The sequence below is a fragment of the Athene noctua genome, chromosome 4 (genome assembly GCF_965140245.1).
Source record: "Athene noctua chromosome 4, bAthNoc1.hap1.1, whole genome shotgun sequence".
NCBI classification, from domain to species: Eukaryota; Metazoa; Chordata; class Aves; order Strigiformes; family Strigidae; genus Athene; species Athene noctua.
This window is the reverse complement of record NC_134040.1, coordinates 59,160,708-59,186,985: the sequence shown is the minus strand read 5'-3', so window position 1 is coordinate 59,186,985 and position 26,278 is coordinate 59,160,708. Positions and strand designations below refer to the sequence as shown.

Below are 26,278 nucleotides of genomic sequence, written 5' to 3'. Positions count from 1 at the left end.
ACCACGCAGACCCTCAAAAACTGTAATATACTTGTGGGAAGCTGTGACTAGATCTGTTTCGTTAGATAATGTTGACTATCCCTGACAATTAGAAACATTATTCAGGAATGTGGTTCTTAAGAGATCATATCTATATGCCAGAAAAGCTCTGACCACTCGTGTCTGAGATTACTTACAGTACTAGATATGAAATAAATGTTGCCTTGGTACAAGTGTGGAGGAAATTTTGTCCATCTTAGTAAAACCAGTCACCCAAGGAGACTGAGAAAGCAGCCATCAGACTCCTACCATGTCAGAAAAGACAGAAATTTATTAATTCCTGCCTCACTGGGATGAGATCTTTGAGAGCATAAGGTTAGTTTGCATCTCCCTACTTATTGCTACTTTTCCTTGGCCTTACTCTCCAAAGGGCAATGCCACATCTGGTCACTGTGTTGCAGCATCAGAGCCTGGGTGCATTCTGGTGTGTCACCCATAACCAATCCATTACTCAGCACAGCTGGCTGACCTCTATGTTTTGACAATTTGGGGGAGAATAGGGAAAAAAGAGTGGGGGGAAAAGGTGCATTGTGGCATGTGGATGCACACCAAGCACAACAGCATAGAAAGACATGAATTTTGAAGAGACTTCTTCATCATTAGCCTGTCTGGGTTCACAGTGAGGCACCAGCCACCACAGCCATAAGAGGGCCTGGCAGGAAGGGAGGACGGCCAGTGACCCATCCCAAACTGGCCCAGGCATCAGGATCCACCCTGATGCCAGAAATGGCCCTCAACAACTGCAGGCAGCTCGTGTGGACTCGGGGCAGGGCCACAGTCCTGCTGCTGGCCTGTCAGCTGTTACTCCTGTCAGGGGTGACACCATGACCCCATACTCCAGAAATGTGCTAGCCATTAGCCAATCAGTTGCTCAGTGAAGAGTGACCTCACAACCTCACACCTCTGTCCCCCGTCATCAGCTCTCCTATGAGCTGCTCTGACAGAAAGTACCACATACTTCTCAAAACCACATACTCTAGTCTAGGTCTGCTGCTGGCCAGTCAGCTTCTCATGGAAAAGCAATCTCACAAGCACATGCCCAGCCATGTGAAGACTGCTGACAGAAATGACCTCAGAACCACATACTCCGGTTCTGGGTCTTCTGCTGACTTATCAGCTCCTCCTGCAGAAGTGACTTCACAAGCACGTACCAAAGCCAGTGCCTGCTACTGGCCCACCAGCTGCACAGGCAAAAGTGACCTCACCAACCAGGCTGCTCACCTGCTCTCCAGACCCTCTGCATGCCCCCAGCCTTCCCACCCTGCTTTAACTTCAGCAGTCTCTTTTCCTTTATTTCAGTCCTCATACAGCAGTTGATAATGGGTCTGAATACAGATTTTTCTCATTACTTACAAGGACCCATTCCCAGATAGAGCACCAGGAGCTTCCTGACCATATCCACCACCATCAGCCTTTACTCTCCCACAGCACCTTTACAGCTGTGCTTCTAGTTCAAGAGTGGCCCCAGGGAAGTGTTGCATGGGGCTTGTGCCATCAGAGAGGCAGAAAGCTTTCAGGAGATGAAACATCTGCCATCTTCAGGGATTTGCACGGTTCTTGCTACGGAGCCACAAAGACTGTTCCAGGGGAGCACCAAGGCAGGAGGATAAAGCATGAAGTTTGACAAACACAACTTAGAAACAGGCAAAGTAATTTTCTACAGACACAGAAAGAAATGAGGCACTTGCGTAGAAGAGACTGGCTAGGGGCCAGCAATGAGCTCACCTCAGTCTGCTGGGTCTGTTTGCTACTTAGATGGAGATCTTAAAAAATGAACAAACAAACAAACAAAATATCAAAATCTGAGGGTGATCAGGACCCAAGTTCTCAGTAGCAATCTTGTCTGAGTGGTGAATGGATGGACTGGTGCTGGACTGGAGTCCTGGGTAAACCAAAAAGTCCTGGGTAAACCAAAAAGCCTAAAGGCTCCCATTCCTAAACACTTTTGCATCAGGCATCCTTTCCACTAGTTTTTTAAGGTCAATGAATATGTTTTTTTCAGCTGTAATTTAATTTAAAGTATCCCGTAGTAAACAACAGAGGATAAAACACAATCTTTTATCTTGACACAGATAATTAAGGGTTTATAAATGTATTATTTGACAAGTGAGGTCCTTGGCAACACCTGCATTGTGTCCAAGCATTGAGTTCCAGCTCAGACAAAGAAAAAATTTTGCAGGTGGGACTTGGCTGCAGGCAGCCGCTCAACTGAATAACATCACCAGCAGTGCAGATGTAACATGGGCCTAGTATTTTCCAAATGACAAAGGAATAGGCTGAATGCAGACAGCTCCCACCAAATTCTTCTGCACAATCCCACCACTTGGCTCAACCAAGCACAACTCACAAGAAATGCTGAGTTTTACAGTACAGGAGGTTGAACCTGATGAAGAGACCCCTTTGCTAATGTCACCATTCTCAATTAAAATGCAAAGCATAATGAAAGATCCGATGGTGGCTGAGGGGTTCAAACCAGGCAGGTTTGTTGCTCCCATCATAGCTCAGCCTTTAAGAAGCACAGATCACACTAGCTGTTTCATTCCACTTTGTAATACCATAGAGCAGACATCAGGTTTGGAAGATACCTGAAGACTGGATGGTGACCACATTTTAAGTCTTCTGGGGCAGGCTTCAGTTCAGATGCAGTGTCAGTCATTGAAGCTGACCATAAAAAGCATGAATAAATGCACTGATGTTGTGGGCCATAGTTATACAATATTATCACTCACAAACTGATAGTGAACCCCCTTTTTGTCTGATTATCTGAGCAGGTATCTCCTCATGTACATGGAGCAACATCACAAGTCACATTGATTTAAAAAGAACTCCAATCTTACAGCATTTATCATTGGCTTTTTTTTTTTCTGGAAGGTAGGTTTATTTAGTTGTCTCCTGAAGGCTTGGCCAGGCATTTGTTTTTGCCAGCTTGAGAGGCCATGTGGCTAGTGCACTGCCACAGTGGCACTCTGGGCTTTTAACTTATTAAATCCGCAATGGAAATAGCAGAGCCTTTTTGCATCACAAACTAAGTAGCAGCAGCAAGAGATGGAAAACAAGTATGTTCGTCATGGTGAATACCTGCTCATGCTGCCAAGAGTACAAAACAGAAGGCAAGAAACCAAAGCCACTCTGACATGATTAAGCTTACACATGTCTTTTCCTGCCAGAAGCTTATTTGTCCCCTGGAGAGAAGGTATGGGCTGCCCCAGAACAGAGACAAGTGGCTGAATACATCTGGTCAATAAAACCGTAAATTGTCTCGGCAGCCTCCCGTGACTACTGGAGATGCACAAGGAGACCTAAGGTTCCCATAATCCACAAGGAGCATCTATATTTCTCATGGCAACTCTCATTGATATTCCTCAACCGTCACCAATTTTCATCCCTTTTCTCAAACCCAAAGCTGGATGGAGCATTCAGATTACACTTGTTATACAGCTCTTAAATTTTTTACAAGAGCCACAGCAAAGCAGTTGTTAATACCCCCAAAGCTCTCACAAGAAGGTGGTGGACGTACTGGTGGTAACCGCAAGTGGCCACCACCAGCAGCCTGTGAAGTGCTCAGGTGGGAAGATGTACTCCATACCCCCTAACAAGCTTTAGTGTCAGCCTAGGTCCTAGTCTGGGGATCACAGAGCAAGACTAAACTGACAGATTTATTCCGAGTCTTGGGAAAGCAGCCCTGGGTTTATAACATGAGGATTCAGAGGACAACCTTCATAGTCTTGTAGAGACCTGGCCGTCAGTGCTATTTCTGCAAAGATCACCTTTAGTGCTGTAGGTGCATTAACTGCAGCACAGCACCCTTGAGACTGGGAGCACCCATTGCCACAGAGTTTGCAATGGGGTGCTCCTGGAAAGCACAGATGTGATGCAAGGGAGTTTTTCAAGAGAATGCATCCGTGCAAGCTGGGAGATGTGTGCCACTGCACTTTTGGACTACTGATAAAAGCCAAGCTCAGCACAGCCACCCATAGAAATGGGTGCTTGTGCAACAGAGGTGGGTGCAAGCCATCAGTCCCTGAAAGGGTCATCAAGGCAGATGCCTGGGAAGGTTTAGCAGAGAACAAGACAAAAGCACTGAGATTCTCACAATCATTTCACTTTTGAAGAACAAGGAAAGAGGAGCTCTGCTCTCTCTAGTGACACAGCACAGATGGCTTGCACTTTTCCTCATAGCTTATGAATCCTTCTCCTGACTGCAGAAACCCAGGAAGAAGCAGATTTATCTTTGCTCTCAGGAGGCATCCAGAGACAAGACCAACAATAAGTAAGTAAGTCTATAAAGAGCCCACAGTGGCTGTCAGGTAGTACCCATGGGATCAGAAGCACCCACTGCCAAATCGTTTGTAACTGGGTGCCCATGGAGACTGCAGGTGGGCAGCCAAAGGGTGATTAATGTCACCCATTCTGTGCTGATCAGGTCTGGGACTTTTTAAGTATCAAGAATGGAGCAGACAATCCACTCTGGGAAATAAATCCTGTGTTGAAGTAGCCAACTGTGAAGGTACCTATGAGTTCACTGCAGCTTGCTATTCAAAGCAGAAATGCCTTGCAAACAGCTTCAAGATGCAGGTGAAGGACTGAAGTGGATATAAATTCAGTTTTTGGATGGGAAGGCCTGAGCTGGTCTTTGTACTTCTGCTGGGGATGACCTCTGGCCAGCTCCAGCCACTTGCACTAGAGCCATGACCAAATGATGTTCAGGCACGATGTACCAGCAGCAGTCAGCGCACGAACTGGAAAGGCGGTGCCTGATCCTGCACCAAACCCACGTGCAGCCCTCTGCACAGCACCATACACCTTGCTCCTTACCCGGGATGTCCTGCTGTCACATGGGAGGAGGCCTGGGACCCAGGCACCCCTGCCCAGCCACCGCCACCCAGCTCACTGCTGGACCCCCCCCAGGGTACCCCACAGGCAACTGGGAGCCTGGGGACATCCAGAACCACCCCACCTGGCTTCAGCACAGTTGGGGGCAGCAGGCACGCCCTCCCCAGGCATGGTGGGCCAGTTACCTCCCCTTATTTTCCCCAAACTGCCAACTTCTCATCCAGCAGAAGAAAAGCCCATTTCTTCCTCAAATGCACAGGGGATACTGGTGGGGGGGGCAAGGGCACGGCTGGGAAACACAGCCCAGGGAAGGGCAAGGGACCCTGGCCTGCCCTCCTGCCTGAAGGTATTGCACCCACATGCTTTATTATAAAAAAATAATAATAAAAAAAAAATACAGTGGGTCTTAGGGGCACAGCCCAGCAGCCTGGGGGCTGTGCTGCCCTGCTGCAGGGGAGAATGGCCACGCTGCCGCCCAGGTGTCCCAGCCTGGGTGGCTGCAAGCCCAACCGGTGCTAGCCACTTCCCAGTCACCGTGCCCGCCTCCCTAGGGGGGGGACAGGGATGTCCTTCCCCAGGCGCTGGGGAGCATTACAGCACGCACCGGGACTTTTCTGCCCCCCCTGCTTCCCCAGCAGCTCTGGCAGGTTTATGGGTTTCCTCCCGCATGACATGCCGACTGCTGCCCCATCATTTGGGGTAGAGGGGGGGGCACCTCTGCTAGGGAAATCAATGTTCAAAGAGCTAAAAAGGAAAAATAATTTAAAAATAAAATAATAAAAAGACAACTCCGGTCTCTCAGGCAGCACTTGCAGCCTCTCCTGGCACAAGGTACAGCACCTGGCTGGCTTGAGGGACAACAGAAGCAGCATAAGCTACTGCTCTCTTTCATTTTGCAAATTAGCAAATAAGCTTCAAATGAGTTTTGGCTTCCCCGGCAGGACCTGGCCCGTACCCGCCCTGCAGCGGCCAGAGCCTCCGTGCCTCCGGGGGGATCCGGGGGCAGCGCAGTGGCAACAGTGGGCGAGTGGGCCACCGGGCCGGGCTCCTGGCGAGGGGCTGGGTGGCTCTCATCGCCCCATGCTGGGAGTGGGGCCCCTAGCAGAGGTGGGTCCGCGTCTCGCACGACTTTTGGGGGGACTTTCCTGCTGGAGGCAGGTACAGAGGACCCGCTGGTATCGGCACAGCGCAGGTGGCAAGAGTTTGGATTTAATTATTTGAGGCGATGAGTGAAAAATCCACCCCTCGCTTAGACAGGTTTGAGTACTATGGGAATATTAACCGATTAACAGGAAGAATGGAGAACTTTTCCTAAAAAGAAAAAAAGCGAAAAAAGAAAAAACAAAACGAAACAAAACGGGAGTCAGTGTGTTTCTCTTGCCCGCAAGCTTTTGTGCCTGTTTAGCTGCAACCTCCCGGTTTTCTTTGTTGTCGGAGCGCATTTCACTCTCGTGTGAAAGTGTGTCAACTCTAACCTTTCCCTCCGCAATGCTGGCACCCCTCCAGCCCCCCAGCCCCCGGCCGGCCCCTCCCGGCACCGCGGGCTCAGCCAGCCACAACACCTCGCCGCATAATGAGCAGGCATTTCCTCCCCATCAGCATATGCAGAAAGGTAATTAAAACTGTTTAGGTATTTTTGTTGTTGTTGTTGCTTTCCGAGGCTCAACAGCATAAATGCAACTTCTGCTCAATTAAGCTCTGGGATACAAATAAAATAAAAGAAGGTCTTACGGCGGTTCTTTATTTCTGCACATTAAAACTGGAGCCTGAGATTTACAGGCACCCCTTCCCACCCCCCACGGAAGGAAACCTTCAAATAAAGATGTCTCCAGCTGAAATGACCATTATTATCCACAAACAGGCACATATATATATATATATAAATGCATATATACACACGCACACGTACCTATATATAAACCCCAAATCTGTTTGTGCCTCTTCCTGCTAATGCTAAGGGTACATTCCTCCCCATTACAACAGCATTTGCACATTTATAGGAGGAATAAAGAAAAAAAAAAAAAAGATGCATGATACGTGCGGAGGAGCCTTTCCTCTGCCATCCAGAGAAAGAAGAACTAAAAGGATTATAAAAGTTCAGATTAAAATGATATAAAATCTAGCATTTGGCTCCAACACTAGTGCCTTGGTCCTCTGTAGCTAATCTGTATGCACTCTGTGACCTCCTCGCAGCGAACCCTGCTAAATATATTATTCCCACGGGGGCTTTCACTGCTGCTTGGTGTCAGAAATCAATATGTATGAGGCGCGTGGATGGGAATTTCTAATAGATCTGCCTGGCCCTGTGCTGCTTTTCAATATCTGCCTTGGACTATTAGTGCCGGCTCGGTGCCTGTGAAATAACCGAGATAATCTTTTAAGGTGCACTGTTAAGGTGGAACCTAAATGTTGCCGTTCCAATTAAAACAAAAAAAAAAAAATATAAAGTATATATATTCATAAATCAGTCGGCGCTGCGCGTAACCTTGTGTGTAGCCCGATTATAAACAATGATGGGGATTAAAGTATTAGGGTGAATATGCTAATGTCTAGCTTTCTGAGGAAGAGCTTAGTTCCTTTCTTATTTTTTTATTAACAGAAAATTGCATAGATTCACGGGGGGGAGGGGGGGGAATTAAAAGTGGAGGGAACGAGGGACGGCACATTGTCTGTGCAATCGCCTCCATGCTGGCGGAGCGGTGGAGGTGAAAGAGCGAGATCGCTATATTACTGCAGATAACGCACCCATTTTACCTAAGCGACACCAGACCGTGGTTCCGCAACGCTCTCCATTTTAGACTGGTTTGTGCACATTGAAATTATTGCCTGATTGATCCCAAGTGGTGTTTTTTTATTATTATTATTTTTGAGGGCAGGGGGGAGGTGCTTTTTTTTTTTTTTAAGTTATTGCATAATCACTCCCGGTCATCCTTTCCCCTTCCTCTTTTGGAGGTGCTGAAGGTGGGCAGGTTGATGGATGCCCCCCTGCAGACCCCTGCACCCAGGGCAGCATGTCCCCCCCCAGTGCAGGCAGGCAGGCAGCAGAGCAAGGCTCAGGTTTGAGAGCTGGCTGTGGGGAAGGCTACCCTGCTCTTTCATTCTTCTTCTCACTCTTTGTTTTCAGTTGAATGCACAGAGGAAGCTGTCTCAGTTCAGTGCACAGAGGTGCGGCATATAAAAGCAGTAACTTGCTAAAGGACCTCTCACTCTCCCTTTTTTTTTTTTTCTTTTTTATTAGGGGAAAGGTAATCACTAATCCTTGCATATGCTCCTCTGGCTTTACAGGTGGCCAGGCTGAGTTCAGCTCTGTGCTGGAGATGACAAGTGGAGAGTCATCACCCCAGAGGATCTGTTTTAGCCACATTTAGCTCTGCTGCCCTTGCAAGGTTGTCACCCTACCAGAGCTTGAAACACTGGCATGCAGCCCTGGTATTTTTCTTTCCCTCGCTCTCCTCCCTGCACACTTCACTTAGCACGGCCCAATCTACCTGACAACTCCAAAATGCCCTTGACTGCTTGTCTGGCCCGAGCTGGAGGCAGGAGGTGGGGGGCAACAGCCCACAGTTAAGGATGTGGGTCTGGGCAGAAGCACAGGGAGCAATCTCTAACCTAGGAGTGCTTGCATGGCGTCAGGCCCATCCATCAGGATAAAAGCTCCAAAAGAAGGTTTTGCCCATCTGAATTTCACCACAACCCCCTGAAATGAGGAGAAGACAGAGCAGGATCTGTTTGGTTCTGTTTTCCGTAATAACTGCACTTTTCTCTGCATGTGCCATGACCCCGCAGGATGCAGCCCCGCTTCCTCCAGAAACAAAAACCCATCAGTGTTACCTGAGAAATATGAACATGGCTTTTCAGACACTTGTCTGGGTCTGCTTCAGCCGCTCTCCTCCTGGTTAAGCGTTAGCATGGTATACAGCCATAAAGTGGAAAAAAACCCAAAACCAAAACCAAAAACCTCTGGGTGTTTTTGGGGGTTTGTTTTTTTTTTTCTTATGCTCATCTATAAATAAGCCACAAATCTAGTCCCTGAAAAATTTCACCTGAATATACTTCTGCCCTGCACACTATATAAATAGATCAGAGCTGCAAAGTTCAATTCTAGATTTTAAAATCTACCTGCAAAGATTGTGGGTATTTACACCCAGGGAGTGGCTTGCCAGCAGCTCCTCTGGAAAAAAGGACCGAGCAGGCAAGTCAGGGATGAGTGCATGTCCTGGCCCTGCTGCCTAAGGCCCTGTCCCAGCATGGAGGCCACTCTGCCCCCAGCCACTGAGGCTAAATTCCAGGCATGTAGTTTGGATTAACTGTCCCCTACATCTGGAAAAATGCAAATGTTTATAAAGGGCTCTATCATCACCGGCGGTTTTATCCCAGATGCCGAGAACCAGCTCACTCCCCGCCTCAGCTCCTCACAGTATTTATAATACAAACACTTCTAATCTAACGCAGGCAATTCCCAACAGTTTAATAGGGCTGAAGTTCCCTTCCCGCCTCCCCTTTCTCAACCCATCAATTAGGTAGGTATATGTGAAAACAAACAACCTATGTGTTTTCTGCATCTCTAAGGAGGTGTAATGGTGCGAAGTTCTGGTTATATGCGTTTACTGATGGGAAAAGAGGAGCTGAGTGGGTCTTTGTAAACTACAGGCTTGGGTTTTCCATGAATGCTGAAAAAGAGCAGCTTTCAGCAGCACGGGCAGGGCTGGAAAAGGAAAGGGCAGGGGAAGGGTTTTCACACATGCCACAGCCTCGCAGGGTGGCCACCATGTCGCGGGCAGCAGGAGAGGTGGGAATGAGACCCAGGACCTAACCCTAATGCACCAGGTGGGGCAGATGCCAGGCTGCAGCCTGGCACCATTCACCTCCCTGGGTGTGGAAATCCTTCACCCGTGTTTTCCTGACACCTTCAGTCTCTTGTCTTTATGTTTACAGCAGCAGAGCAGGTCATGGGAGTCTCTTACTGCCTGCAGCTGATGGTCACTTTTAGTTTGCATTGCTTCGGTCCATGTTGGCTACCAGAGCTCAACTACAACCTGAGTCCATATTTAAACAAAGAGATTTTAAAATCCATTTAAAAAATCCATACTCATATTTCAGAGAGGTTGCATACCTCCAGTTCTCAAAGAGACCTTCAAAGCAGTGAAAACCCATGTGGGGCACCATCAAACCAGAGCACAACGCATGAAGTGTCCCTTGGTCTTCTAAGTAACTCTCATGGTGTAAAGTATCACCAAGGTGTAAAATCAAGTGTGAAAGTGTTGAAACAGTGTATAAGCCATTACTGGCAAAAACCACATAAGCTGTTAAGGGGAGCAGGCTGTGGAAGGTGAAACAGCTGCTCCTCATGCTTACCACTATCCTGTGCTGTGTTTGTGCCATTGCAGCACCCAGGCAAACACACGCCTAGGCAGAGCACTGCTTTGTCTGACCTTTTGCCATGACCTCTGCCTTATTGCCTCACAGCCCAAATTTGCAGAGATGGGATTTGACAAGAGGTGTCATGTCCCTTCCATCCTAAAGGCAAATAAATGTCCCTTTCGATCACAGCTGCCACCCACCACTCATTGCTGAGCAACTCCCCAGCCCAGCAAATTACTCCTACCCCAGTTGCTGCCAGCATCTGAAATACAGTTGATATGGAGATGCTCCTGGATGAAGGCAGAACCAGAAGTAAGCCCAGACTACAGGTCCACCCTGCAATACTCACATGCAATGTAGATACCATCAGCACCTGAATAGAAAAATCACTTTTCCAGTAAGCGTGACCTTTTCAAGGGAGGGCATTATACAGCCACGTTGTTAGGGGAAACACAGTTAAATCGACTCACTAGAAACCAGCTGGTGGCTGTAAGGGAAGACACATTGATGCGGGCCAGCCCACTCATGCTCTCTCTCTCTGTGCTGTTCAGCACAGGTTGATGGTTCAACACCTGGAGAGGTTGGTGGCCCCTTCCCCTGCATGTGTGGGCACAGGCACGCTGCTGCCTGCAGCCCTGCTGGCAACAGCAGCAGCTGGTGCCCCAAAGACCTGGAAAGGGAGTGGGAAAGAGGTGCTAGTCTGTGATAGTGGACCATGCAAAGACAGCAACACTTATTTGGATTGATATATGGGCAACAAAGCTGGAGGTCAAGCCCATGGTGCAGAAGAGACAGCGGTGTGGGATGCAGCCACCACCCAGGAGCAGCCCCCATTTACAGATGCACAGCTTTGGGCTTTCCTTGCACACTCTTGGGAAAGAGGCTGCCTCTGCCTGGTGGAGGTTGAGATCCACTCTGCCTCAGGGAGTCCCCACCACGCCACTTAGACACCACTGCAACTCCCCAAATTTCTCCTCTGGTGCCCTGTCTAGGTGCTGTGTACACCTCTGTGGGATAAGTAAGAGTCAAGGTAAAAACAGGCTTGAGACCTGGTTGTAACAGGTGTCCATGAAAGCAGGAATGAAGCAAAAATGTCATCAAAACCTGAAACAGAGAGTCCAGAGCAGCACCATGTAGTGCAGAGCCTCAGGGCCAGTGCAGACGTTATGTCACATTGCAGCTCTCCCATGCCAATCCCCCGGCTGGAGCAGGGAGTCCAGCAGGGCCTTCCCTGGAGACGTGGCCATATCCCTTACAACCCACCAGGCTCCTCAGCTGCTGCAAAGGGCTATGAGGAGCAGCTTCACCTCTAGAGGGGCCAGGGAAAGACGGGTGCTCAGCTGAGGCAACTGTGACAAGGGAGGAGAGCCCACCCGGAGCCACAGGCAGGGCCAGGAGGCCAGGTGCATCCAGCACCCCACACTCACCTCCTCCATATGCATCCAGACAGTGCTCATCAGGCTTTTTTCCTCTCCTATTTCCTCTCCTTGCAGCACTATCACCTTCCTCTGATGAAGGGATGGGGGATAGACTAACAAGATATCTCCCAACACAGCACGTGATGCATGCATTTGGTTAGGGCTGCACTCAGAGCTTTTTTAGTACCTGGTTACCCCACAAAGCTGCCAGACCTGTATTTAGGGGGGTACAGTGGTGATAGTGGCATGTTTTAAGCAGTGTTTCAGCACTCCTTCCCTGGCTAAAGTATCCTCACCAGAAGCTCTCCTTTCACTACCACAGCTCTGCTGGATGCCCTGGCAGCGCTTGCGATCCTGACCCGAAGCTGGGCTCACAATTAAAATCCTCCTGGGAGCAGCTCTCCCGTGGGGCACAGCATCCCCCGCCAAAGGGCAGCAGAAACTGCGGGCCCCGCTTGGCTGGAGCTGGGCTCTCCCCGCTTCTGGTCCTCTTGGGAGGTGAAGCAATTCATCTTAGCCTTTCTCAGCAAATCACTCCCGTGACCACACAACGCGAGCCGGCCATTCAGGCTGAACCCTGGCCGTGTATTATCCAGGCAGTGAATCCCGCAGAGCTCTGGCAGCTCCTGCCTGCTGCCGCAGCTTGCCCTGCCTCCCAGAAAGCATCTCCCATGAGCTGTTAGTGCAGCAAAGGCAAAGCTCCGTCCCATGGAAAGGAGGCAAAATTTTACATCTCACCCCCCCCCCCCAAAAAAAAAAATTATAAGCACAGCTGCTGCTACACTTGAGTTTACTCCAGTGCAGTCCCAGCTGCTCCAGCAGCAAGCTGGGGGTGCCAGCAGAAATACCCTGCGGGGGAGCTCCCTGCCTTACTGCAATATTGGTGCATGGATTTCCAGTGAGAGTGAGGCCAGACCTGATGGGATTGCTCAGCTGAACTAACTAAGGTCTAACTTTTTCTTGGTCTTCCCTCTTTTTCTCCCCATAAGGAAATGCGGGTTATGGGGTAATTCAGTGGCAAGGGCAAAAGGGCAAGGGGAAGGGAGGAAGAGGAAGGAGTGGGAACACAGCCAAATTTCATGGCATATCTTTTAAGAAGTAAAAAGTAGAATCGTAATAACAAACCTAACCTTGAGCCCAGCACTGCCTGTTAACACTCATACATCCACACACATGACAAGCAAGTGTAAATGAATGCTATGGGACATGGTGGTACCAAGCGGTTCGACAGCAGAGATGGTCTTTGGGCTGTGTCTGGTGTGCTCAGGCTGGCTGGGACATGGGCACAGGAGCAGCTGCAGGCATACCTGTAAGTGTGTGCATCACCATGTGTCCCCACAGCTATCACTTTCTGCTCCTGCTCCTCTGCCTGGAGGTGTCCCTGGCTGCAAGCTTCAGGAGTGGAGAAGCCCTGTCTGCACAGACCAGGACAGCCCTGTATCTCCCGGCTTAGCAGCTGCTGCCCCTCCCAATCAAGCCCGGAGCTGGCCAGCCACAGTCAGTGAGTGACCCTGTAAGGTAGTCCTCATCAGCATGTTTGAGTTCAGAGGAGCAGTTTCTCCTCTTGGCCCCATGGGCTGCACCAGGGATGTTCAGCTCCTGTGGTTGCCACAGACCCCAGGCTCTTTCCATGCTCAGCTCCTGGCAGAGGTTTTGGACAATCCAGTTAGGGCATGGCCTTGAGCAGCCTGCCACCTGGTTTCCACAGGCATTGGCTGCTCTAGCACCCAGCTCAGCCACAATCTATGGGAATATGGTAGTGCTGGCATTAGGCACAGGCTTGTCCCTGGTAGGGTCAGATGGGTAGCAGCTTTGCTCCTTGAGACAGTCCTCTCCAGCAAAAGTGGCAAAAGCACAAGTAGAAATGGCAGTGTTCAAGGGAAAGGCACTGGAAAAGGGGAATTCAAGAGACAAGCTTCATGTTCTGGGCTAAAAAAGCAAACAAGAAGCATTTGCCAGTGCAAATTTCCCATTCCTATTTCCCATGGGTGCAGCCTGCCGCTCCCCAGCCACCTCCTCCTTCGTCTGCAGGCAGAAGCAAGAGAAAGCAAGCAATGCTCTGCATTTAGAGTAATCTAAGAAAAATGCCAACCTGCCACGGCCGCCAAGATTGCTTTTGCAAGTCTCTGTATTCCAGGCTATGCTGCTTCGATGCTTCGAGCTTGCATTAAGGACCACTGAGGCTTGGCACAGCTTGGTGGTCTCACCAAGAGTCTCACCAAGCAGAAACACTTACCCAGAAGCAATGGACAAATGCAGCATCCCTGGGTGCTGAAAGCCACAAAGTTTTGCCTCCTGCATCTGCAGAGGGGCAGAAGCAGACCCCAGTTCTGCAGGTGTGGTAATGGCAGCAGAAGGCACTTGGACACAGAAAAATTACTTGCGGGAAGAGCAAGAAAAAAAAAAATCTCCCTTTGGTCCAAAAGACAATAGGTACTTCAACACCCACTTTATTTAAGAGGAGGATATTTGAAGGAGCAGTGACAACCTACAAGAGCAAGAACCACGGTGATGTACATCCCACATCTTGTGCAGATTGCTGCCAAGTCGGTGGGAAGGTGACACATCGCAGGGAGAACAACAACTTTAAAATAATAATTAATGAATTATTACTGACAATTGGGGAAAAAAAATTCCAGTCGCTTATATAAATGAAACTTGGCTTCTGGAGTTTCTAGCAATAATAAATATTTAAACACCTTCCTTGTTTTAACATAAAGCAGAAGAGAATTGCAGCGACTGCGGTGAGAGCAGCGATGTGTCAGAACAGCAGCATGGAGCGTCGCATCAAAATACGGCAGTGGCCTGGCCTGAGCGGCAGGGAGCTGAGAGGGGGCCTGACACACCCTGGCATGGTTCTGCTGGAGCACCGCAGTCACCCCCAGGAGATTTCTTTAAACAGCCACCCTAGATATAACCTGCCTCCATGCATAGCACGCTGAAGTGAGAAGGTGATGAGCTGGGCTGCTGGCTCTTTTCAGACGAGACAGAGGCAGAAACCATGGCCCACATGGTGCATGTGCCAGGGAAGCATCTCGCCTACTGGCTCCCTGGGGCACAATTTAGCAACAGTGGGGAGCTGTTAGGCTGGGGCTGCCAGTGCACTGGGAGCCACAGCCACCTGCTTGGCTTGCTTAGCAGCTGTGCTTTCCATCATACTAGCAGTGTTTTATGCTAAGAGGATGCCTACCCAAAAAGCATGATCCCACCTCAGCCACCTCCAGCCTTGCTGGTGGAGAACTGAACTGGGTCTCCCCAAGCAGCGCTGCAGAATTAGTGCCCTTCTCACTCCCTCCTTTACTCCCAGCAAAGCCAGTGGCAACACCTGCAGCTCACATTGCCTAAAGTGCCTATTACAAGGTCCCATCTTCGGCCGTTGGTAGCTTTACTCATACCTTTGATTCTGTGGGCTGAAAGCTTTCAGGCAAGATGTCTGTCTTGAGCTTGGTGTCAGCCTTGAGCTCGGTGTGCCTTCAAAGTTCTAGCAAAACCATCTCAGCTGTCTCCAAGAAAATATTTAGGGAAAAATCTAGTTAGGGCCTGGATCTTTTGCAGAACCCTCAACTCTGGCAGGGGAAAGTTTAGGACACACAAGTGATGGATCAAGCACACATCTTACTCTCTGCCCCTTAGAAGTCCCCCTAGATTTGATCAGCATTGGCATTTTAGGGCAGAAGTAGCCTGTGTATTCACTGCTGCCCCTGCAATCTGCCATTGGCTTTCTGCCCCTGTCACACTGGGGATGTGAAAAGTTCAGCATCAACTGCTTCAGGCCAGCATCCTCCAACATTTCCCCATGGAAACTGCTGGCACAGGCAGAAGAGCAGGAGCCTCAGAACTCTGCTACCTTCCCACCCTCGAGACTTGCTGGGGCACCACTCCACACCCCGAGCACCTTACCTACCTTGCAGGTGCTCCAGCCTCTGGGAGCTCAGGCCTCTGCACAGCCGCAGCCTCGCTGCCTCCCCAGGACCCAAATCTGGCAGCTGGGGACCTGCCAGCAGAAGCCATGGCAGGTGTCGCAGCTGCCTTTCTCTTGGGAAAGGAGGAGTTAAAGGAAGCAACTACAGGGGAAGGGGGAAAATAAAAGAAAGAAAGAGTGAGCAAGTGAGATTTTTTCCTCTGTCTGGCTTGGGGAGCTTTCTCCTCTGTCTGGCTTGGGGGAGCTGCAGTTTTCCCTGGCTTCTCTTCTTTCAGCTGCTGCAGTTCTAACTAACAATATTGGAGTAAGATGTGCTGGGTTGCAGGGAAAAATACTGATCAGCTAATAATCCTGCTCATGCTTCACCTTTGTGGTGAGATTGCCTCAGGATTCATCCCCCTCTTATAAAAGTTGCTCTTTCCAGCAGAACTAGGAAATGAAAGGCAGGGCCAGACTGGTGCCCCCCAAAGATCCCTGGCTAGGACAGCTACACCTCTGGCAGGTTCAGTGCATAGGGAGGCTGGGTCCTGTCTAGTCCAGCTGCACTGTTCAGTGATACCTGGTCTCACTGCTTGCATCCAAGGCCTGAAAGTTGACAAAGCATTAGCCCTCCTGCTATCAAATATCTGTGTGCTCTTTGGGGAGTGTGTGTGACCTGGGCCTCCACTGGTCTGAAAAATACAGTTTTTATGTATAATGTCTGTGACACACATCAGATTGACATACGGAAATGATGATGATGACTTCTTTACATCAGAGGACTGCATGTAGTTGTGCGCAGGCATCAAGTCAACCTATTTCTAGCCTTGCTGTCTCTCCCTGCAGAAATGTTACTCCATCCCAATGGTCTCCTTGAAGAGACCATTTAAAGGGTCACCAATTACTGCCAGCTTACTCATCTACTGAGATACCTTAAACAGCCATGACATGAGATTTCTTATTCCTTCTATTTATTACACTTACTGTTAGCACTTCCAAGCTGTCTGAGTTTGAACTAGCCATCTAAGAGAGAAAATACCTCCACCACCTGTAGAGTCTTTTCTGACCGGACTTTTGCCATGCATCGCAGGTTGGGGAGCACCAGACCCCAGGCGCGCTAGAGGATGCTGGCCCTGGACCTCCGTCTGCTGAGAGGTCGCCTGCCTGCAGGCACTCTGGCTGTCCCCTGCACCAACATGCAGACTGCAAGGAGCATCGCCTGGCTAGAGCAAGTGAGGCATACTGGAGGCAAATGCTCTGCTTAATTGGTCTCAGCTGGAAGCTGCTCTGTGCATGTCAGCATGTTTAAGGAAGCAGGTCTACAGGAGAGAAGACACCAGAATAACCAATTAAAGAAAACCCCTGATTTCCCTTTCCCCTCTCTCCCAGCCCTAAACCCTGAAAGTTTGTTTTATTTTAAACAAGGAGTATTTCTCACTGTCTAGGAAATCAGCTCAAGAATAAGGCTTTGCTATTGGTATTTCCAAGTTTAATACTGACAGCACTTGTGGAGATAAGTAAAGAGACCTGGTTAAATCAAGTCAAGGTTTGAACTTTTATGTCTCCATTTTAATTTTTTTTTTTCTTAAAAAGAGGAAAGAAGTGACACAAGAAAACTCTTCATCCAGTTCAAATCCAAGTTTATTAGCCTGTAAAAGTCTGTTTCCACACAGTAATCATAAGAAATGAATGAATGTTTATGGAGCAGAGCATAAAAATATACCAAGTCAGCCATAGGTTGGAGTTTATGATTGCTCACAAAAATTAATCAGCAGATCACATGGTATTGCATCAAAAAGGCAAATCAGTCCTAGGAATGCAAACAATCAGGATAAAAAGGCAAAACAAGTAAGAGCAGAATATTAGAAAGCAATAATTAGTTCACAGTTCCTAATGGGGGTGACAAATTTCTTTAGATCAGGTTATTTACCTCACTAATTCTCAAAAAACAGGTTGAAAGCCAGTCATTACAATTTTGCATTAATCAACACATTCTTGGTCAACGTATCAGCTGGTCAAATTCACTATCAATCTCTAGGTATGACTATTAAAATGTAGGCATGTAAGAGACTAGGTATACTCAGCAGTACTTCTCATAAAGCCTGATGGCCTCAGACACTCACAACTAGAAATCAGAAGCTAACATGAGACAGGTGGATTGAGATATTCTAGTCACTGTCTGGAAGTGTAAACCCTCTGTTCTCTTAAAAACCCTCCAGCGTACTATCTACTTCATCAGATCTGGGGAGGTTCACCTCTCTCCTGGGCAGAGCAAACCTGATTCCCTGGCAGGGGAAGGAGTGTTGGACATCTTGGCACAAACTTGTGTGTGTCGCATCTACCAGGGAGGCGGTGGTGGGAACGTCACCCACTGGGTCCTGTTTGCTTTGGTGTTGATCTTCTGTAGGGTTGTGTCTGATTGCCAAGCTGATGTATGCACTTTGCTCGCAAGCTACATCCGACGCAGAGAATACCCATGTTAGGAGATCTGGGAAAGCAACAGGGGGTTCTGACCTGGGCTCACTCTTCTCTCTCTCTTTCCAAAGGAAAATATCTAGCCAAAAAGAGATGTATGTATTTCTTCTAATGTTTTGGGGTTTCCTGAAGATGTGCAGAGGGTTAGTGTTATTACCTCTGTAAAAAGAGCAGATTTAAAGGAGTAAGGGAAGAAAGGTGTTTTCTCCTCAGATGTAGGATGCTTAAACACATCATAAACCAAGCTGGGGAGAACCACACTGAATAATTAATCTGGGCTCTGGCTAACATCATGACACCTGCAGATCTTTCTACAACAATTCTGCTAAATTATTTTCTAGCAAAGATCCTTGACTCTGCAAGTCAAAGGGGCCTTATACAGAACAGTGAACCCGCAGTTACAGCATCTTCTCTTATGAGGCAGTCCTATTAGACTAAGAAGTACCTTCAAAGTTTCTTTGGAAATTAACCCACTAAGGCGAATTTCTCAAACCCCTTTTTCAGAGAAAGGGCAGTAGCATGACAAACTATTCCTGCTTCTTAAATTAAGAATAATGTGATAATCCTTTAATATTGTTTGAAAACTTAAAAGAGCAATGGAAATACTTCCTGAACATGGCAGCTTCTTTAGGCAGTCTAGATCCTTGCCTTGCAAGATAACAATTTGCTACCCGCATTTCATTCATTCTGCCTATCTTAGGCAAAACTGCCTTGCTGAGGGACCCAGCTACCAGCTGAGCGTGTCCAGAGTAAAAACCAAACGGCAAACAGAAACAAAGCTACAGTGAGAGCGGATCCCAGAATCTTTGCTGATGCTGCACTTCACCTTTCTTTCCTCAGATAGTTCCAGTGGTCTCAAACTTTATTGTATGTTCTGCAGTTATTACCAAGATGATGTATTTCTTACCTTTATAGATTTTGGGACCATCTATTTGTGCTCACCGCACACTGCTGACTGAGTAGATCCTTATAGCAAAGTAAGGCAGAATTTATAAGTCGCCTATATAATATCCTCCAATTTCACAAGCTATCTAGTAAAGCCCATGGGAATCTGGGGAGGACTAGAGCCTCCCAGAAGGCATGTTGCCCTGTATCACCAGACTCTTTATAATTTCAGACTTGTTTCTTGGAAAAATATGACAGAGCACTGAAATGGCTAGTGGCAAAACCAAATTGAGTCCAACACAGCCTAGAAGAATGGAGCTTCCACAAAAAAGGGTATTTTCCTTCCTTTTAATAAGCTTGGTAATGAGTTTGTCAAATTTGGCTTTGAAACCTGTTTGTTGTCCAGGTTTGGGGTTTTTTTTTAGATTTTCTTAATATTAAACATTAAAAGCTATAAAAATCTAGAGGTAGTTTTAAACAGCAAGGTTCATATCTGGGGCAAGTATTTCTCTGGAGCTGAGGGACGTTTTTCATTCAGACTGGTATAAAACAATACTTGAGGGGAAAAAAAGTTGAAAGAGAAAGCATTAAAGGAATAGGAACTCAGAGACCTCTTCCTGCTTCCAAATCGACCATCTCATGAAATGAGTGTATTTCCTCCCTGTGAATTCTATATTTAATCCAGAGAGATCACTGACTACGCCTGAGCAACCTGGCAGCCCTTTTCCTCCTCTTCAAACAGACCTCAAGATTCACTCTTGGCATTGTCTAATGAACGGTCTACATCTCCCAAGAACATATATCCTTACGGATTTCAATGAGAGCAGACAGGATCAGTGGGAAACGCACTTCTATTCCTTTCACTTTTGTTGCTTTCTTTAAAAAACAAAAGCATACACCGAGGCTCCCCCTGGAAAATCAGTTGGCACTGAAGGAATCTCACAGACCAAAGGACCTACCTCATATTTCAAATCCTTTCAAAATCGTGTTTTGGTATGTAAGAGCAGATATTCTGTTTATTAAATGAATATTCACAGAAAAATTACATTCCAAATTTCACCAAAATCAGGTGACATGCTTCTGGCACTGTCACCAACTCTCCCACCTATCTGAAGTTGCTTTAATGATGGCAAGTAGTTTGGGGAAATAAAATGGCAAGAGGAAACCATTTCCTTTGTTACATGTGGTTTATAAGGCAGGTAAAGAGCAGAACTTTGAACTGAGAAGAAGTAAAACAAAAAGGAAGATATTATTGTCATTCTCTCACAAACCATATTCGTTATCCCAAATACTCCAACTGTAACAGGATGATCTGATCTAAGGACTATTGTTTGTTGCAAGAGTTAAAGATGAGATTTCACCTTTGAATGCTTTTCCCTATGAAACTACTAATTTATCACATCAATCTCACCAGTCCACTCTTTTTATACAACAGAGGTCTGTGTTAAAGGGTTGAAGGCTTTTCTGCAAACTGTCTTGCTCCTACTTCACTAACCTTTTTGTAGCCTCAAAAACTCAACATAACATTCCTAGTCTTAAAAAGGCAGGTTTTTTTCTGCTATTTTAAAAAATCCAGAGTAAAATGTTACCTTCAGGTATACAGCTTACGGGGTTTCTATCAATTGCCAATGGAGAAGGAATTAGTTTTGTAGCTATTGTACAGACACTTCATAAGCATTCATTCCCATACACAAGACTGAGGTCAGCATTTGGACCTTCTTGCTCATTTTGAGAATTCTTTTTCAAAAAGGTTTTCTTTGTTTAAGATCCCACAAACAAAACCTGTTTATGGAAAAAGAGAGATATTTTGAATACTAAAGTCCTTTATTCAACAACACAGAAATATCACAAAAACAACTTTACTGGGCAAATTGAATATTTTTATACAGTTTTGTACATGCCCCATGAGTGATTATTTTTTTTCATAAATACACTGTTTTCCAAAACTGTTTTTTTTCCATAATTGCACAAGCATACATACACCTTACACAAATATCTATTAGAAAATTTAATAGATAACTGCACAGTTCAGAAATAGGAACACTGTGAAAGGAGTACATTTCTGTGGCCCGTGTTTCGGAAAAAACCCTCCTAGTTTCCTGCAATTGTGAAAATGGAGTACTTTCTAACATAGGAGCTGTCTTTTATTCACTAAGAATACAGTAGAGCTCAGCGTGAAACTGCCAAATTTAATAAAAACAAAATCTGAAACATTTAGCTGTTACATGAGAACCCACTGTTTGATATCACTATGCATCTAACCATGATCAAAGACCCACTACTGCTTTTTGCTGAATGCATTCGACCCTGAATGGTATGTTCATTTAACTACTTTCTTTCTTCATTATTTGATTACAGATATAGCTCATTTAAAGACTTTATATTTTTTAACATTAATTGTAGGACTTACATACCAGGGGTTCTGTACAAAAGGGAGTATTTTCCCTCATAGGGAGGGTCTGTTATTAATTGACAGAATGGGAACATGTGCCTCCCTTTCAGCCTTACCATTTTTCATAAGTTTATCTGGGGTATGCCAAAAATGCTTCCATTAGGCTTAATGCTCACACCTAGAAGATGGTGAAAGTATGTTCTGCTTTTTTTTTTTCTTTCTTTCTTTTTTCTTTTTTTTTTTTGCATTGTGAGAATGAAAGACATAAAGGACTACAAATTCGCATACTGGAAAATGGGTTTGGACCTTGTGAAAAGCACAAATTTAGTAATTAGAACTTGACAATAATCCGATTGGCAAATATGTGTATAAATGGGGAGGGGGTAGGGCTGGGGTGGAGAGAGACAGGCCAGAAAAGGGATTTCCTTCTTCAAACATCACTAATTAAAACGCTCTATGTGCACTACATCATATAAATAGTTTCAGCAAAATCTAAAAATCTGATGGTGCAAAGGAACAACATCCAAAAGGAAAACCAGATGGGTAAATCAAAGAAAAATCAACTCTTATTCATTTTCAATAATTAACAGGTTTGCTTGTTTGTTTGTTTGTTATAACAATTTTGAATTAACATGTAAAACACCACAATTACAATATACAGATCCATCAGTTCTTTAAAACAAAATGACAAAACAAAAAAAGAAACCACATCAAGACATGCAACATTAGGGTATTAGACAGTAAGTACATCGCTATGAATATCTTTGTACACCTAATGTAGCCTGAACTTAATTTTGTCTCTCTTCTGTAAGAGCAATCACAATTTTCCAAAAACCAAGGCAAGCTTACCAGCCAGATGTGCAAATAAGGCTTCAGTCTGTAAATCAATCAGCATTTTGGTAGCAAAAACCTTACAGAGCTTATATTGGTCTAGTGGTCAGTAACAGAGGCCCTAACCCAAAAGTCCCCAACACAAAAAAAATCCATACACGGTTGCCATTACAAACAGATGTAAAGCTCATTGACTGCATGGGTATTGGATGAGTATTCAACTGAGGATCTCTTACAAACTGTAAGAGGGGCAGCATGACAGAAGCATTTCAAGTGTGACATTCAATCTCTGAAGCCGTGTATGTGATGTCATACAACGCAAAAACGTAGAGACGTGCATCAACCCTAAGTTGAGGACGCAGTGCAAACCCAGCCCTCCCACGCTCCTCCAGTTACACCGGGTCACCCACGCTCGGCCTGGCCCTGCTGACACACACATGTGACCTCAGGAGGCTTCTTTCTCCTCTGCCATCCCTCCATCTTCGCTTTCTGGGCCATTCCCATAGCCACCACTCCTGAGAGTTCCCTCCCCTGCCAAAGCCAGCTTCTCCCCAACCTGCACAGGTCCCACACAGCGGCGCTCCCAACCATCCCGTGTGCTTCACCAAGCGAGTGTGACCAGGGGCCAAAGGCTGACAGACTTAGCGAAAAACAGAGAAAGTGCTGAAACAATAGGAGATTTGAACATGCTGTGCATCATTAACTGGTTATTTCCAGGCGCAGCACCTTGTCTGTGAAAATACTGGCAGTCCTATCTTGTATAAAATGATAAATCTATCAAATACATTGCACAACAGCATTGCTTACTTTGATGAGATGGCCTTTTCACCCATGAGCAATGTGACAAACCCAAGCAATAAAAAATTATGATCAACTGATAATAAGTATCCCTAAGTCCAGTATCCTCCATATTTTTTCCATGTGAGTTATATCCCTCCATGCGCTGCCTTTTCGAGGAGTAGACATTTCCTCTGTGCAGCTAGGGCAGGAAGAAGAACGGCGGAGCATTCTTCTGGGGGCCTAAGGGACCAGCTGTTCAGCAAAGCCGAGATCAGTGGACCAAGAAACGTGTGGGGAGAAGTGGTCTCTCTTTTAAACATTTTTTTTTTTAAATTTCATTTTTATACCGCAAATATCCAGACTCTCAAATGAACACAAGTGCAAGTGAGATCCAAACCAGTCCAACTGTCAAAACTCACTTAACTGTGAAGAGCTCCACTTGGACCAAAAATATGGCATTCCGCTTTATAAAATATTTACTCCATTGACTGAAAACATTACATAAGAACTCATAAGTGAAGGGTAATTAGGCTGAGTCATCATTTTTTCTAAGGTCTCATCCTCACTTTGTTTTGCATCCTAGAATAACCTTGATATAGACAACTGTTTTTGCACATCTGCCTATGCTGGGCACTCCACCTCAGAGCACAGTGAAAAGCAAGTCAGACACCAGACAGCATTTTTGGAGAGATACCCCTCTGTAAAGCTCCTTTGGAAGCAATGCAAGAGCACAAACCACTACTCTAATATAGTGCTTGAAAGATTAATTTTAAATGTTATGTCTTCCCCTCTTATACCACCACAATGGAAGGTAATTGCTAGATGCATCACAATCTTTTCTTCTCGGAAAACTTGGCATCAAGTCTCTATGGAAGGATGCATGGTAAAACAGTGCTGCTGTTGCTGCTGCTGCTAAACAACTAGCAAAATAATAGTTAAAGCTAGAATTTATTGCTCCGGATTTAACTCGCAGAACCACACTGTTGTGTACAAACCGTTAATCTCCATAGATGCTCAGACATGATTGTCTCCTTGTGTCTAAACACACAAAATACAAGCGGCTATCTGTACAGTTTACAGTACTGAAACACATATATTTGAAAATGAAGTATAGATATGTTACTTTTCAAAGATACATGACTTTATAGCAGGGGTTTACCCAAACTTTTTTTTTTTTTTACAGCCACTTTAAAAATAGACAACAACTTCACTAGTATAGCTAAGTTACATCAAAGAAAGAATCAGTGTACTGAGTGTGAAGAAGCTGGCCAATTCCCCAGGCTCCCAGATTTTTGTCTTTTGCTTTTGAGGAAACCCCTATACATAAATGAAAATAGTATCTGAGTATATTCTTCAATGGTGGACTAAGCAGTTTCTTAAAACAAGACTTTAGCTGGCCATTCACTTCGGACTGCCTTGAAAATAAGATACACTACTGCTTAAAAGAACCATCGGAATGCTTCAGCGCTGGGAACAGGTGTTCTCTAAAAAAAAAGCAAGAAAACAAGTTAAGCTTTCTTTTGCGGTATTGGCATACTCGAGTTCTTCTAGTTGTTCTTTTCCTTTACATTTTAGGCATACTTTCAGTTATCTAGGAACAACATGATGCCTTACATTGCTTGATAATGAATAGAAACATCCTTTCTCCAAACACACACCATTTTAGAATCACACGCGATACATCGTACTTAGTATGTAACACACCTAACATGCTGTCTTCTCTTTAGTTAGTTAAACAAGGCAGTCATGGAAAAGTAAACATTGCTAGAAAAAAAATCTCCTGCAAAACAGACAGCACTTTTAGAATAACCACACAGTTGTACGATGGTCTCTGCTTGTGCCTTGGCATATTGGATGCGCAGTTAAGGCTTGGTGGGTTTGCAGGTTAGACACACACTTTGGCAAGAACACTTCTTTTGATACAGGAATAAGGAAGACATTAATCTGTCACTCAAAAAGTGTACTGTGTCTACAGACACCTCAGAAGCGGAGGTCAGCATTTTCAAACCTCAGGCCAGCCACCTCATTCCATGTTTAGGTTGCAATGCAGAAAGCACTTAAGCACATCCTTGACTTCATTTCAGTGAGGGGAACATCCTACTGACTTGGGGAGGGTGCTGCCCAGACTGCTCATGTACTTTCTTTTGCACACATGCTGGACCTTGGTTTACATAGAAACAGTCTACTTGCAGAGATACCCTCCCTCCTTTCCCCACCTGTTGTCCCCCTGAAAATGATGCCCACTTGCATTCAGGTGCCTCCATACACAATTGAGTACAAGCAGATTCCCTTCCAGCTTTAAAGTATAACATACACAGGAGACAGAGGTGCTGAGCCTCCACAGGCTGTGAGGTACTTCTTGCCCTCAATTTCCTTCAAAGTCATAAGATAATGAAAGTGCCCTTGAACCCATACATCTAGAGCCACATGCCTCTCCTCCGGAACTAATGATGACGCACTGACCAGGGAGGTGAGAGCAAGCCCTGAGATGAGTTTATATCAGTCAGTCCCAGTGCAGAAGTACCTGTTTCATTAAGAACTCCCCACAAGTAGTAGCATCACATGCAATGAAATTCCCCTCAAAGCAAAACTCTGAAAATTTGCAAATAAATGAAAGAGTTCTCAGTGATTTTGCTGGTGCCATATATAAATACCATGTCTCTTTTTGAGGGAATTCTTTCATTTTTGTTTCAGGGAGGACCTTTTAAATGTTTTCCTATCTTCTCCATAAAAATCCATGGATGCTACAGTGTACAGTGTGCATTGTACTTGATGACAGAATATTTCTCTCTGAATTCCAGGGAACTGCTCATTAGTATGGCAAGTATTTTTTGTTGAATAATTAGCCCATTTTGTGATAGTCAGGTTCAAGCGGTACACAGCTCCTCTTTTTGTAAAGGCTGTATGAAAGGGGAGCTCTTATTGTTATGTTTATCACTAGTGCCCATGGAAATACCAGAGCTGAAAGTACTGCTGTGTCACCAGAATTCTGACCTGCGGTCAATCCAATACTCGCTCCCCCTCTGAAAATGTTAGGCTTTAATAAATCATCTAAAAATTAACTTCCAGAGACAATGAGCTGGTTTGTTGAATGCAGTCACCCTGAGCAGTCTGAGTTTTCTTTGTGTCAGTGGTCCAAAAGTAGGAATTGCTCATATCCATCTTTCCCAGTCCCTGTTCCGCCCTGTTACATGTGTCTTAGCATGAGCACAAGTAGTGAAAAAGCACAGCAACCCTCCTCCAAAGGTATGCTGAGGAGAACTAGTGCTATTGCTAGACCATCCTCACCGGTCTGCGTGGGCTGTAAGATGGCTGCTGAGAGCGAGGTATACAGATTTATAATTTATAAAGAGGTTGACTGCA

At 45.9% G+C, this 26,278-nt stretch overlaps 1 protein-coding gene across 6 annotated transcripts in view; it reads right to left on the bottom strand.

Annotated features, from left to right (window-relative positions):
* Positions 1 to 26,278, bottom strand: part of CXXC4 (CXXC finger protein 4) — a 127,293-nt gene that overhangs the window by 81,373 nt on the left and 19,642 nt on the right. The window contains exon 3 of one of the 6 annotated variants that reach the window (XM_074905502.1): positions 17,187 to 24,399. The exons of the other annotated variants lie outside the window; for them this stretch is intronic. Within the exon in view, the coding sequence (XP_074761603.1) occupies positions 24,355 to 24,399 (45 nt within the window). The 3' untranslated portion in view covers positions 17,187 to 24,354. Of the gene's footprint in view, positions 1 to 17,186; positions 24,400 to 26,278 lie in introns of those variants that run through there. 6 annotated transcript variants of the gene reach the window in all.